Below are 12,659 nucleotides of genomic sequence, written 5' to 3'. Positions count from 1 at the left end.
CTTAACCGCTGATCACAACCCTCTGAGCTCTGTTATTCAGCCAGTTCTCGGTCCACCTCACTGTCCATTCATCTAACCACACTTCCTAAGCTTCCCTATGAGGACGTTATAGGAGACAGTGTCAAAAGCCTTGCTGAAGTCAAGGAGACATCTAACCAGCCAGCCACACCACCATAGAAGGCTATCACATTGGTCAAGCACGATTTCCCCTTGGTGAATCCACATTGACTATTCCTGATAACCTTTTCCTCCTTCATGTTTAGAGATGATGTCCAAAATGAGCTGTTCCATCACTTTCAAGTGATGGAGGTGAAGCTGACTGGTAGTTTCCTGGGTCTTCCTTCTTGCCATTTCTGAAGACTGGAGAGATATTGGCTTTCCTCCAGTCCTCTGGCACCACTCCTGTTCTCCGTGACCTTTCAAAAATGATCAGTGGCTTAGCAATAACATCAGCCAGCTCCTTCAGCACTTGCAGGTGCTTTCCATTTGGGCCCATGGATTTGTGGGTGTCCAGTTTGCCTAAATAATCTCTAGCCCAATCCTCCTTGACCAGGGGAAGTCTTCCTTCCTCCAGACTTCCTCTCTTACCTCCAGGAACTCGGACTCCTGAGGGTTGCCACATTTAAATCCCAGTGGGCATTAGCATTCCTCATTGCATCCCTGCTCACTCTGACAACGTTCCTATATTCCTGCCAAGTGTCCATTTCCTTTTTCCACATACTGCAAACCTCCTTTTTTCAGCTGAGTTTTTCTACAAGCTCCGCGCTCATCCGCGCAGGTCTTCTGTCTCCCCTACTTGATGTTTTACTCATAGAGGTGCAATAATTTTGAGTTTGGAGGAAGCAGTGTTGAATATTAATCGGCTCTCTTGGCCCCCCTACCTTCTACAGTCCTACCCCATGGGATTCAAAGTAGGTCTTTGAAGAGGCCATAGCCAGCTCTCCTGAAGTCCAGAGTTACAGTCTTACTATTGCCCTGCTTCTTCCACGCAGGATCCTGGACTCCACCATCTCATGGTCCCTACAGACAAGGCTGCTCTCAGCCTTCGCATGCCCAGCCAGACCTTCTTTGTTCTTCAGTACAAGGTCCAGCAGAACACCTCTCCTCGTTGCCTCCTCCATCATCTGAGTCACAAAGTTATCACCAATGTACTGCAGGAACCTCCTGGATTGTGTGTGCCTACATATACATAATACAACTCCAAGCACGTGTTTTTCAGTAAAAAAGTGTGGGGAAAAGTTAATGAATATCCAGTTCACATATCTGTATTAGAAATTATCTTTCTAATAGTTGAGGAAACTGTTCTACTCTGGTAGTTTGGTTTCTTGGTTTTGGTTGGGTTTTTTTTGTTTTGTTTTTGTTTTTTTTTCAACAAAAAACCTATTTGCCTGAAGTATGTTTTGCCTCTCTGTAATACTATGCTAATAGATTAAAAACAAACAACCAACAACAAAAAAAAAGCAGGACCAGCACTGAAACCCAACCACTATCAATTCAAAATACGAAACTGTAACTTTGAACTCAAAATCTCAAATGGTTTTCCTTCAAGAGAGATCATTTTGGTGACCTGTACAAAACACCTAGAATTTTCAAAATGCTGACTGAATCTTGGAAGTCAGGAGTTTGTTTATCACTAGGTCTGTCACTCATGCTGCTAAAAAAATTGGAACAGCACTAGTTTCTTTAACTTTCATAATGTAAGTACTAAATTTACAGTAAACTATTACATGGGATTTTCTCATTTTGGCTGTCCCAATCCAGACCATTAGACATTACTTACAGAAATTATCTGGCTTCTTATTTCTTGCAAGTGATTTCGGAGAAGCTTCATATCTTTTGACCCAGATGCTCCAGCATCTAAGACAAATAACTTGTCTGAAATTTGCAGATCATTTCCAAACCTTGAAGAGAAACAGCGAGCAAGTATTTACTTGGTCCCAACTCCAGTTTTATCTTAATGCAGTTGTACTTTGTTCTTAAATTACACAAGAGTTACTTTTCTTCAAGACATGATGAAAAAAGTTTAAGTACTGATTACGCTATGATATTTCATAAGCACAGACAATACAGTTGCTCTCTAATTTTCTTGAAAATGAAACGAGATATTGAGAGAAAACTGTTGTACTTCCTAAGGAAGAAGGCTGAGGATGTGTAAGAAAATTACAATTGCATCACAGGACTTGTAATTAAAAACCCAAACATGTTACAAGAGAAGGAATAGCAGGAATCAATTCATTTTAAGCTCTTCGTATTTGTTGTTTTCTTTCTTCTCACTTTAAATAGTTCAGTTGTCCTTGCTATTGACACCAGCTCTCTTTCTCACTTTCCCTTTGACTTTTCATCTGTACATACTTGTTCTCCTTGCTCCAGACTGATTTACATTTAAAAGGATTCCAACACCACAGATTACACGCAGGTATGTGATGTTGGGTTATTTCAGTTGATTAAGATACTGCCTTGCTGCTGCCGTGCTGGAATTCCCTCATGTCTTTTTTGTAATGTCCAGACAAGTGTCTACGCTCACAGGCATGGATGGTTCCTCATACCGTGTGTTACCCACTTGAAACATGTAACTTGAAATATAAATTGAAGTATAAATTATTATTTTATACAATAGTATGTTTGTGAAAGGTTCCATATTTGCCATCTACAATTTGCATGATCTCCAAACATTTGCTGAAGAATGGTAGAAGTTTCCCTGACTTCTAGGTACCAACTTCTTGGATGACCTTGTCAACTGAGTAGCTCCACAATGTCCAGCTCTTCACAAACTGTGCAGGCAGTACCTCCAGGCCTGGTTTAAGTGTTTTTCCTACCCTCCATAAATGAATTCAAAGGAAAGGGTGGCTGTCTTGTAAGGCTTCCTCTTTTGCACCCAGGGTTTGTAGCTGAGAACTGCCCAATTTACTGTATTGAGATTCGTGCAAAACCTGAGTACCAAGATGTTAGATGGATGACTGATAAGGGCCTTTGGAAGTACCCTACTGTTTACAGGGTGAGACTTCCTAAGCCTCAACTAATTTTTGCACCACTTGGCTCATTTTAGCTCACTTAAGGCAGTTCACTCACGGTAATATTGGTAAACGTTTAAATTTTTGCATATTATAATCTTCCTGAACATATTCAAAATATCATAATATCATAAAGTTGAAGAGTATAAAAACCTTCTACATATTCCTATGCATTTCAGTATTTTTCTTTCCAGTTGATGTGTTTAAACACTACATATAATACACTCCCTGCTTACCTGTTCCTGATTTCTTTCAACAACGACATGTCTTTGTCATACCAGAATTCCCCCCCAACAGGCCGAGGAAGATTCACTATGTCAGCATGTGTGGCGACCAAAACAACACGCAGGGGACTCTTCAGCTTTCCACCAAATGCTGGAAGAGAAACAAGAGCACTCTCTCACTATGCGACTTGCCCGTGGAGACGGCTGAGGCGGGAAAGCAGCAATACACTCCGCATGCTTCACACCCATCACCCTTGCTGTGCATTTACCAGCGCTAAGCATAGCCATACTGTGCTCACACCACTGGTGCTTTGGCTGCTGTCTGCCTATAGGATTATCTATATAATGTCCAGCTGGAATAGCTAGACTCTTTGAATGATATCTGATACACTGATATTACATGACTACTGTTAAAACAGAAACATTAATCAGTAATACTAATGATACACTATTATCTACACTATGCAAACTATGATGGTGTGAGGAAAAATAATTAAAAATATCAGCTTCCTGAAAGGGTTTCTCAGAATGTTTGGATGGTCCTTAATACTACAGGTGCAGAGAAGAGGATTATAGGTGGAACACAAAATGTCTACAACATTCATACGTTGGTATGAATGCTATTTTTTCAGTACTTACACAAACAATGACCTCTCACTTAGGTGAGAGTTAAGTAGGAAAGCCTGGCAGAGACCATGAAAAAGAATGAGAAAGAAAGAAAGATACAAATGGCATGAATGAGGTGACAGTAGTGAACATAGCGTTTTCAATCTTTTCCCAAAATATCTTCTAGAAAAGAAAACATCATTAGACTATGTTTAAAAAAAGAGTACATGCAATCCTGCTGTTCTACTTGAAAAAAACTTCATACAGGAGAAATATGTTCACATCGCTGCTCAGTATTCATCAACTAAGAGCTACAGAATCTCGATTCATTCACAAAAAGCCACATTTTCCCAAACCTCAGCGTAGCACTTCAAGGTTAAGTATTTTGTAATTGTACCTTTTTTATTTTGGCAGCTGAAGAACTTAGACAAAATAACTGGGAAGTAATGCCAAGCGTTTATGTTTTCAGATAACATGAGTTACTACACATTACCGGAGATATCTGTAATAGTTCAAAAATGCACAGGTACTCAAATTGAACTGACCAGTATAAACACTGTAAGCAAAATATCTAAATAATACTGATGATTGGATCAGCAAGAAGAAACAGTTAACTCAAATTCTAACTTGGTCAAACCAAGAACTACATTTCCTTGCTAGACTGAGGAGCCATGAAAAGCAATTACAGATTAACTGTACTGTCAAGCACTGACACTTCTCTGCAAATTTCTGAGTTTTTACTTCCAGAAGTAATTGTATGTCAGTTAGCTCTAAATGCTCATATTGTTAACCTCGTGATTTGACCTAAAATGTAAAACGAAAGACATGCAGATACCTGAACTGAAAACTGAAGGTCTGCCTTGGCTCATCATTATCTTTATGTGGCTGAGATATTGCATACAGACTCGAGAAGAACACAGGAAGAGAGGGGAAATATGCTTTGCACTGTGAAAGTGTTTCATACGCTTCTCCGTGAGTCCCTAGCAGCATTATAAATGTCCACGAGAGCTGAATTCGATCCACTGGATGGAAAAACATTTCAGTTCGTAGAACCAAGAGTCATGTCAGACCTTGGTTTGTCCGTGAAACCGTCACAGTCTGTAGACAAATGCTCAGCTTCAAACATGAAGAACTGGTATGGTACATACACCTACTGCTACAGACCTTTCAAGAAAAAAGCTATTTAAGTCAATCTGTTTGCCTGCCAAGTGACTTTCAGTTTGTCAGAAACCTAAAACCTGTGCAAAGCCTGAGAACGTGTGAAGCAGAATTTACTAGGAATGCTGATTTCTAGTAATGCACCAATGCACCAAAAGGTTACTGTATTTGAAGTTCAAATACAACTCTAGTTAAACATGCTAAAGTTGCGCGTACCGAGAGGCAGCGCCACTTCACAATGTCATTGTGATCTGTCCACATGGACAGATTTATGCTGGAAACACTGTTAAATTGGGCTAGATATGAGTAGAATCCAAGCAGTATGTCTAAAACTGGTTTTAAATGCCCTTTGAAACACTTTTTCATGCAGCTTATCAGACATGAAACCACATCTGTTGTTTACAGATGTAAATCCCAGCACCACAAGAAGCTGCCCTGTACCTCATGACCCAAGTCATAAGCAAGTTGTAAGCAGTGTGTACAGCTCTTTGGGCTCCTTCCACAGATAAAACTCCTTTTCTCTAAGAAACCTTGCATAAAGTTTGTCTGAATACAGCGGGATAAAGACACATAACAGCACTCAAGACAGAGGATGTACAAAGTTGCAGCGAAACACAAGAAACTTTACCCTTCAGTCCCCTAACACGTTGTTATGAGGCAGAAGAGCATACCTATTGGCTCCTCAACTGGGACTAACGATTTCAGGAAACTGAGCCAAAAGGTCACTTGGTTTAACTGGATTTCATAAGGCTCCTCCAGACTAAAAAGCACAACGTGAATTGCAGTGGGATCATTTGCAGCAAAATAGTCGTAACAGCAGAAATACACAGGATTCCCAGAGAATTCCCAGATGCTGAAATCACCAACTCCTGAAAAACACACAAACAGATGAAGAGATCACGTCTTTCGGCCATGGAAAGACAAACAAAAGATTCAATGGATTTAAATTTTCACAAAGATAAATCATATTGATGTGAAAAAAAAAGCAAGACTGCAAATGAACAAAGGGAACAGGTTTCAGTCAGTCTCAGAGGTTAAGAAGCTGGGTCCTCACAATCTGTTCCTCTCACATTCAGTTCTCTAGGACATTCAGCTGGAAGCCCCATGAAAGCACCTGTGTGTTAAATGTATGCAGCTTTACACATTAAATTGGCCTTTGCCTTAAAAAACAGCAATGCATCTTGTAATTCCATTGAAAAACAAGAATAACAGCTCCCATTCTTTTCCTGCTCACACCAAAAAAGCTCAACATTTTTAAGAAAAATGTCCCTGCTGGCATTAAAAACAGCTAAAGCTGAAGGACATTCTCAAAGAATCCACCTTGCTTTACAAAATTGTACTAGTCACATCACATCGTTAAATCAGGACTGAAGAATCTCCACGCTAAGGATACCAAAAGCACCTTGCTTCTTTTTGCCATCTTTTTCAGCTTTAGGTGAGAACAGCATTAATGAGTTGTGCTGTATGGCACTTCCCAGATGCACCCACCATCACATTAGTGTCAAGTCTGCCGCTCTTATACTACCTCTATTTAAACACATACTAATTAAGATGCACCTCAAACTTCTAGAAGAAGCGAGAAACCTCAAAGCTGCTGTTATGACGCAGCTATTTGGAGTTCACCCATATGCGCACTTTCGCTCTGTATGAAGACAGCACAGAGGAAGAAAAGAAACCTCTTCTGACCGTCCGCTGCAAATTATTTCACTGCAGAATTTGACTTGGTTTCAAATTACACTGAAAGAGGAAATTAGCCCAGACAATGAACAAGCATTAGCTATCTAGCAAACTCTTCGGCATCTAGGACAAACATTTTGTCACTGCATGAGCTGGTGAGCATATACTGAATTCATAAACAGGTTTTTCTTTCAACAATAAAATCTTGATTAATCCTAACTCAGCTTCAAAATTGCAGCTGCTTAAGCATGCAAAATACTTTCCTTATGAAGAAGAGATCCTACAGGGAGAGATCTTGCCATCTGTATAGCAATTAGTATGGCTGGTGGTGCATATGCACCATTTGAATGGTCTTCGCAGTCAAAAGCCATATATGCACTTATGACAACTTATCTGACTGTCCTCTCTTACTGCTAATTGGTTGCAACTGCAGGTAGTTAACTTCCTTTCAGAAAATAATGAAATCAGAAGCTCCACTCACCATGTTTGGTGAGCTTCAGGGCTCACCAAACATGCTCCAGCCATCTCATGGGTCAAGAATGGTAGGTGCTTAATACAGCTGGGAACCACTCACATAGTGAGGACAGTTGGGTCTATGGGACCAGATAAAAAAAATCTGATAAAATCCCCAAAGGATGTAACAGTATAGGTGAACAAGCCTTCATACTAGTAGCCAGTTTGCCAGTCCACTCCAACTATTCCAAATCCCTCCTTTCTCCTGCCTCACCTCAAAAATGCTCCTGTGTGATACTGTAAGGGTTTGACACAAGTGAGGACTATGTGTATTACAGGTACAGAACTTCAGGCAGATTTACTTTCTCTTAAACAAACCAAAGTCCACCAGTGCTGGATTCTCAAACACAGTCGCTACCATACCAAAACAGGTTTTTTTTCCCCATTTTCATTTTTAAAAACATGCAACATCCTGCAGCATTAAGACTCACCAGCCCAGGGCTCTGCTTACCGTGCAAGCAGGCATTCTGAATGTCAATGGCCTTGGTGGACTGGTCATCAGCAGAGAAGGGAGAGTGATGAGCAGGTGAAACAAAAGCTTCTAACACCCCTTTGGTCAGGCCAGGCTCAAACATCATACTACGGCTTCTCACGCTGACATTCTCACAACCAGGATAAAGATTCGTAATGCTTACTGAAACTGGGTCAGGGAAAGGAAAATGAGATTACAAACCATGTGAAAATCACAACGCGATCACTTCAAACTAGAGCATGCAAGGCATAAAAGCTGATTGAAAAAACAAAACTGCTCTTCAAAGAAAGCAGATGACTACCAAGCTGTGAGCATTCACAACTACATCCTTATTCTGAACGATGACAAGGAAAATATTAGAGTGATCCCATATAGCACTCATTGCCCTTTAGCTAGTAGATATACCGCTGGGTGGGAAGCATAGAAAAAACATGAATGACTTGGGAATGAAAGCTTTCGATAGTTAAAGTTCTTCTGTGTTGCACAGATACACTGCTTTTTAAGCTAGGGGCTGCAATTCCACAGCATGGCCTGTATTTATCGGCATGGAAATGCTACGTATTCATAGAGCTGATTCTCGTAAGAATAAAAATGTCACTCTGTAACAGCTGTTTCCTGGGAGGTGGGTGAGAAAAGCAGGCCCTTCACCAAAATTATTTTGCTAATAAGCAATTTGTTTAGTTCATACTTAATTCAGATTCCCAAAGAGTAAATGAGAAACAAAAGGGCTTTTTATTTAACTCGCACCACCTAGTGGAGAAAGTAAAGATTTCTTTACTAGATGCTGATTTCTAATACCTGGGTTTTAACATAAAAAGAAAGTACCTGTCAGCTGTAAAACTAGAGTTTCATGTTTGATCCTCTAGCGTAATATTTAAGTCTTTAGGCTCTTGTAAATAAATACATGGTGAATTCACACAGTTATTTTTACAGAATTTAGTAATTTAATAATAAGCATATGATCTGGTATAGACCAAATTGTGCTGGTTTAAATGTTTCTCTGATTTTGTCACTCAACCTATAACATTATTTACGTATTATACAATTATTTTCAACCAAAAAGAACAGACAATGAAACAGGAAAATCCAAAACTCTAAACTTTAAAACAATACCATAGTAGTTTTGTTTGCATAGAAATGCGTAAGTTTTAAGTTTCCATGGCACTGCACAACTTTCTCTCTTTATGTCTCTTCAAACACATGCTTCAAAGTCACCCTTATTTCTATAATGATTTGCCAGTGTGTCTGACAATCTTCAGTCAGAACCTTCCTGCACTGCCTCCGGGAACTGATACTCCTTGAGTGAATTATCTCCCCTTGTATGGCACAGTAAATTAAGATAAATGAATCAAGAACCTCTGACTGATTAATTTAATCAATTTCTTTATTGGTTTGACACAGGTCTGAGTCCCTTGTGTTAAGTAAACAGCAAATGCAGTAACACTCTCTGTGTCAGGGATCTTGTCTTGTTAAGCCATTGTGTGAGTACTTTGTAGCTTCCTCAGATTACTCAAGAGGAAGTAGAGATGAAACCTACTACTAGCACTTGGTAACATTACTTAAAAACAACAAACTTGCAAGTACTATCCAAAGGTTTTTAAAGACAAAGGCACCTTGACCTTATTAGAAGCTTACGTAGTATGACTAATTCTAACCAGCAATCTAAACTTGAGTTCCTCAAAGTGCCTGCAGCCTCTCGGTATTAGAAAAGGGACCTGGCCAGTTACTTCATTACTCTTCAGAGAGTCCCTCGGCCACAGCTGTGGGTTCTTCCAAAGCTGGGCACATGCTGAAGTGTAAACCTAGCTAGTTCTTCCACATCCTGCAGCTCTTCCCACTTCACACAGGCCAACTGGTGCTAGGTGGTCAAAGTTTCCCTATTATTTCCACACATTTAGTACTTCAGTTTAGAAAACCTCCACATACACCTTGCTTGGAGACAATTTTAGACAATGCTAACTGGGCTAATCCATTCCTGTTCTTTACAGAAAAGCACTCCAAGGGATCAGAGGCAGTTCTGAATACCGTGTTATTACTTAAGGACCATATAAAGATGGAGCAACTATTTCAATTTTTCTCAGTTATTGAATTTACTCAAACAAAAAGGCTGACAAAACATTATCACAAGAACACAATGGTGGAACCACAATCTGTTTATGACGCTGGTGTTTGTAGCCTACAACCTTCTGTGAAAAATAAACGCTAGTGTTCTCCAGTCCTGTCCTCCACTCTCCAAGTTCCCCTACACAGCGTGTGAGCAAACAAAACCTTAACTGCTCCTGCACTCTGCACCTGTCGCTTCGCTCTCACTTCATGTACAAGCCTGTGCACAGAGCAGTCAATACCCTCTCTGCTTCGCTTTGGCTTCTTACGTGCTTAGCCTGCCTTGTCTCTTGCGGTGCAACCAACAGCTCTTCCTTAGGAGCTACACAGACTAAGAGAAAAACGTTGTTTTGTTCAAACATTAAAGCTTCAAAGCCATACCTGAAGGTTTGGAAGACAAAGGAGATGGGGGGAATCTGGTTGAGTTTGTAGAGGAAAGCCTAGGCCTACGTCTTCGGAAAAAGCTTCGTAACAGGCCACACTTGAGAGACTCCACAAGGGTTGTTTTCCCAGTGCCCGAGTGTCCAAACAGCTTCAGTTTGATCCGGGGCTGTGAATTCTGCATGTGCCGCAGCTGCTGAATGAAAAGCCCCCGGTGTGTATCCTAAAATTCAACATTAAGAAGAAATCAGAACGTGTGGCAGGCAACTTCTGCTTCCCAACAAACTAAAAAACCCCCACAAGATTCAGGTAATGCTTTCTTGCCAGGTTGGTGTTCATCTGGATCAGTTCCTCCACCTGTTTCATCATGCGGGTGCACAGTTATGGCAGAAGGTGGGGACAATGGGCCCAAACTGGAACACAGCAAGTTCCATCTGAACATAAGGAAAAACTACTTTACTTTGAGGGCGTTGGAGCACTGGAATAGGCTTCCCAGAAAGGCTGTGGAGTCTCCTTCTCTGGAGATATTCAAAACCCACTGGATGTGTTCCTGTGCAAGCTGTTCTACGTGAACCTGCTCTAGCAGTGGGATTGGACTAGATGATGTCCAAAGGTCCCTTCCAACCCCTAACAGTCTGTGGTTCTGTGACAGGCAGACAAGGCACAGCTGACTGCTTGCCCTCAAGAGCTACCTTGAGTCTCCACAGAAATCACAAAAGGCTCAGCATCAGTGAACAGGATCATTTTGACCTCTGATATAGAAGGCAACGGACAAAACACTAGCCTGTCTCAGCACTCATTCTGCTGTGGTTTCAGTAGCAAACCCCTGTCTGTAATATTACATAACATACAGGCAGCACTGAGGAATTTTGCAGTGACACCTACCACCTGAGCCATCTGAAAACTCCATACGCATTTCCCCTCTTTTGTATATCAACTTTTTCTCTACTTCTTGTATTTAGGAGGATTCTCCTCTTGCCTCTTCCTTCACACACGCCTCCACCCTGCCCCTCAGCTCTCCAATAATTTCCACTTCAGTTCTCTGCAAAGTAAATACTACTCTTTCCAGACCACTCTTAGATCTCCTTTCCCCACGCACACTCTTCTTTACCTTAAAAGACCTCTTGCATACTATTCACCTTCCATTTTTCTACCCTTCTACTGCAAATGTACATCGTCCAGACTGGTTTCCCTCTTTATGCCCAAGCCTCAATAGATCTCCCTCTCTACTTAATTCTCCTCTCACAGTTTGCCTTCTGTGTGATTTCACTGTCTCTCCCACAGCTGCAATCTCATCCTCTTACACATCCTCCTCAAACCCACTCACGTCTTCTACAGAAGAGCCTTCCACTTTGAGCTGCCTCATTACTCTCTGCATCTTGTCTTGTAGTATCTGAAGGATACTCTTTCTGTTCCTGCCAGAGTTAGGCATGGACAAAAACCCCATCTTTTCTTTTTGCCCAGCAAGAGGCAATTAGACATGGATGCTCTATTTCCCACACAAGCTGAGTTTGAAAAATCTAGTCAAGAAGGGGATGCAGTGCAGGACAGGAAACTATCAGTGTTTCACTGCAGCAAGATTTGTTTTATGGAAACATGAAGAGAGCAGAAAGGTGGAAGGGCAAAGGAACTAGCTTCATTGTTCCTTCCTTCATTCCATCCATTTGGAGCTGAGAGACAGGCTCTGTGGTTCTGCATTTGTACTAAGTTTAACATGTAGCATGAGTCATTAAATGAGCACCAACAACAAAATTATAAGCTGAAAAATTTGACAGAAATAGTAGCACATATAATTTAGTTCCTTCCTTGTCAAAAGACATTTTTTAAATGAGTTAGTCACAATGCAAATATTGCATTCCCTTATGGCTCATACCAACTCCTCTGCAAGAGCTGCTATGGCCGTAGGTTCTTCCTGTGTGTGCTACTAGGGACAAAACCCTCCACAGGCACTGAAAATAAAAGGAGTTTCAGGTGTGCTCTGAACTAGATGATATTGACCATTTTGAGTAGTACTAGAATATTTTCAGTGGTTTAATATAATTTATTAATTTAAATCGATCGGATTCTGTGTTGCAAAGTATACTTTGATGAAGTATATATTTATCACGCATTTCTTCCATACATATAGACAGGCCTTCAATAATTAAGTATACTCTGCTATCAAAAAGAGAGTTAGAGCTACTAACATCTCTTTCAGAAGAGATTTATTTGACCTTCTCCCTTTCGTTCTGTGTCAACTTGTATTAGTTCCATGATTACATCTCATTTATCCACCTGCATGGATTTATCCACCTCCACGGGCAAGGGTTTGGTGCAGAGATACATCTATGCAAAATGGATTTTAACAAATATTTACAAAAGCTATCACTGCAAAGGAAGCCTGAACTTTGGCACTTTTGGACACCTTCAGTGATATATTTTACAAGTATAAATTTACTGGTAGGACTAAAGCACATGATTCTACTTCCACCTTGGCAATAACTGGTACTCGCCATCTTCTATTATTTCAGTTTG

General features: G+C 40.6%; 1 protein-coding gene across 1 annotated transcript in view; it reads right to left on the bottom strand.

The window, feature by feature from the left end:
* The window catches only part of DAPK1 (death-associated protein kinase 1), a gene marked incomplete at its 5' end in the record, with an annotated part of 53,169 nt that overhangs the window by 4,694 nt on the left and 35,816 nt on the right, over positions 1 to 12,659 (bottom strand). Inside the window, 5 exons of the mRNA XM_010130964.1 lie at positions 1,781 to 1,901; positions 3,248 to 3,386; positions 5,671 to 5,868; positions 7,641 to 7,829; positions 10,146 to 10,368. Of these exons, the coding sequence (XP_010129266.1) occupies positions 1,781 to 1,901; positions 3,248 to 3,386; positions 5,671 to 5,868; positions 7,641 to 7,829; positions 10,146 to 10,368 (870 nt within the window). The remainder of the gene's footprint in view (positions 1 to 1,780; positions 1,902 to 3,247; positions 3,387 to 5,670; positions 5,869 to 7,640; positions 7,830 to 10,145; positions 10,369 to 12,659) is intronic.

The sequence above is a fragment of the Buceros rhinoceros genome, unplaced genomic scaffold, assembly GCF_000710305.1.
Source record: "Buceros rhinoceros silvestris isolate BGI_N320 unplaced genomic scaffold, ASM71030v1 scaffold3982, whole genome shotgun sequence".
NCBI classification, from domain to species: domain Eukaryota; kingdom Metazoa; phylum Chordata; class Aves; order Bucerotiformes; family Bucerotidae; genus Buceros; species Buceros rhinoceros.
This window is presented reverse-complemented; position numbering and strand designations above follow the sequence as displayed.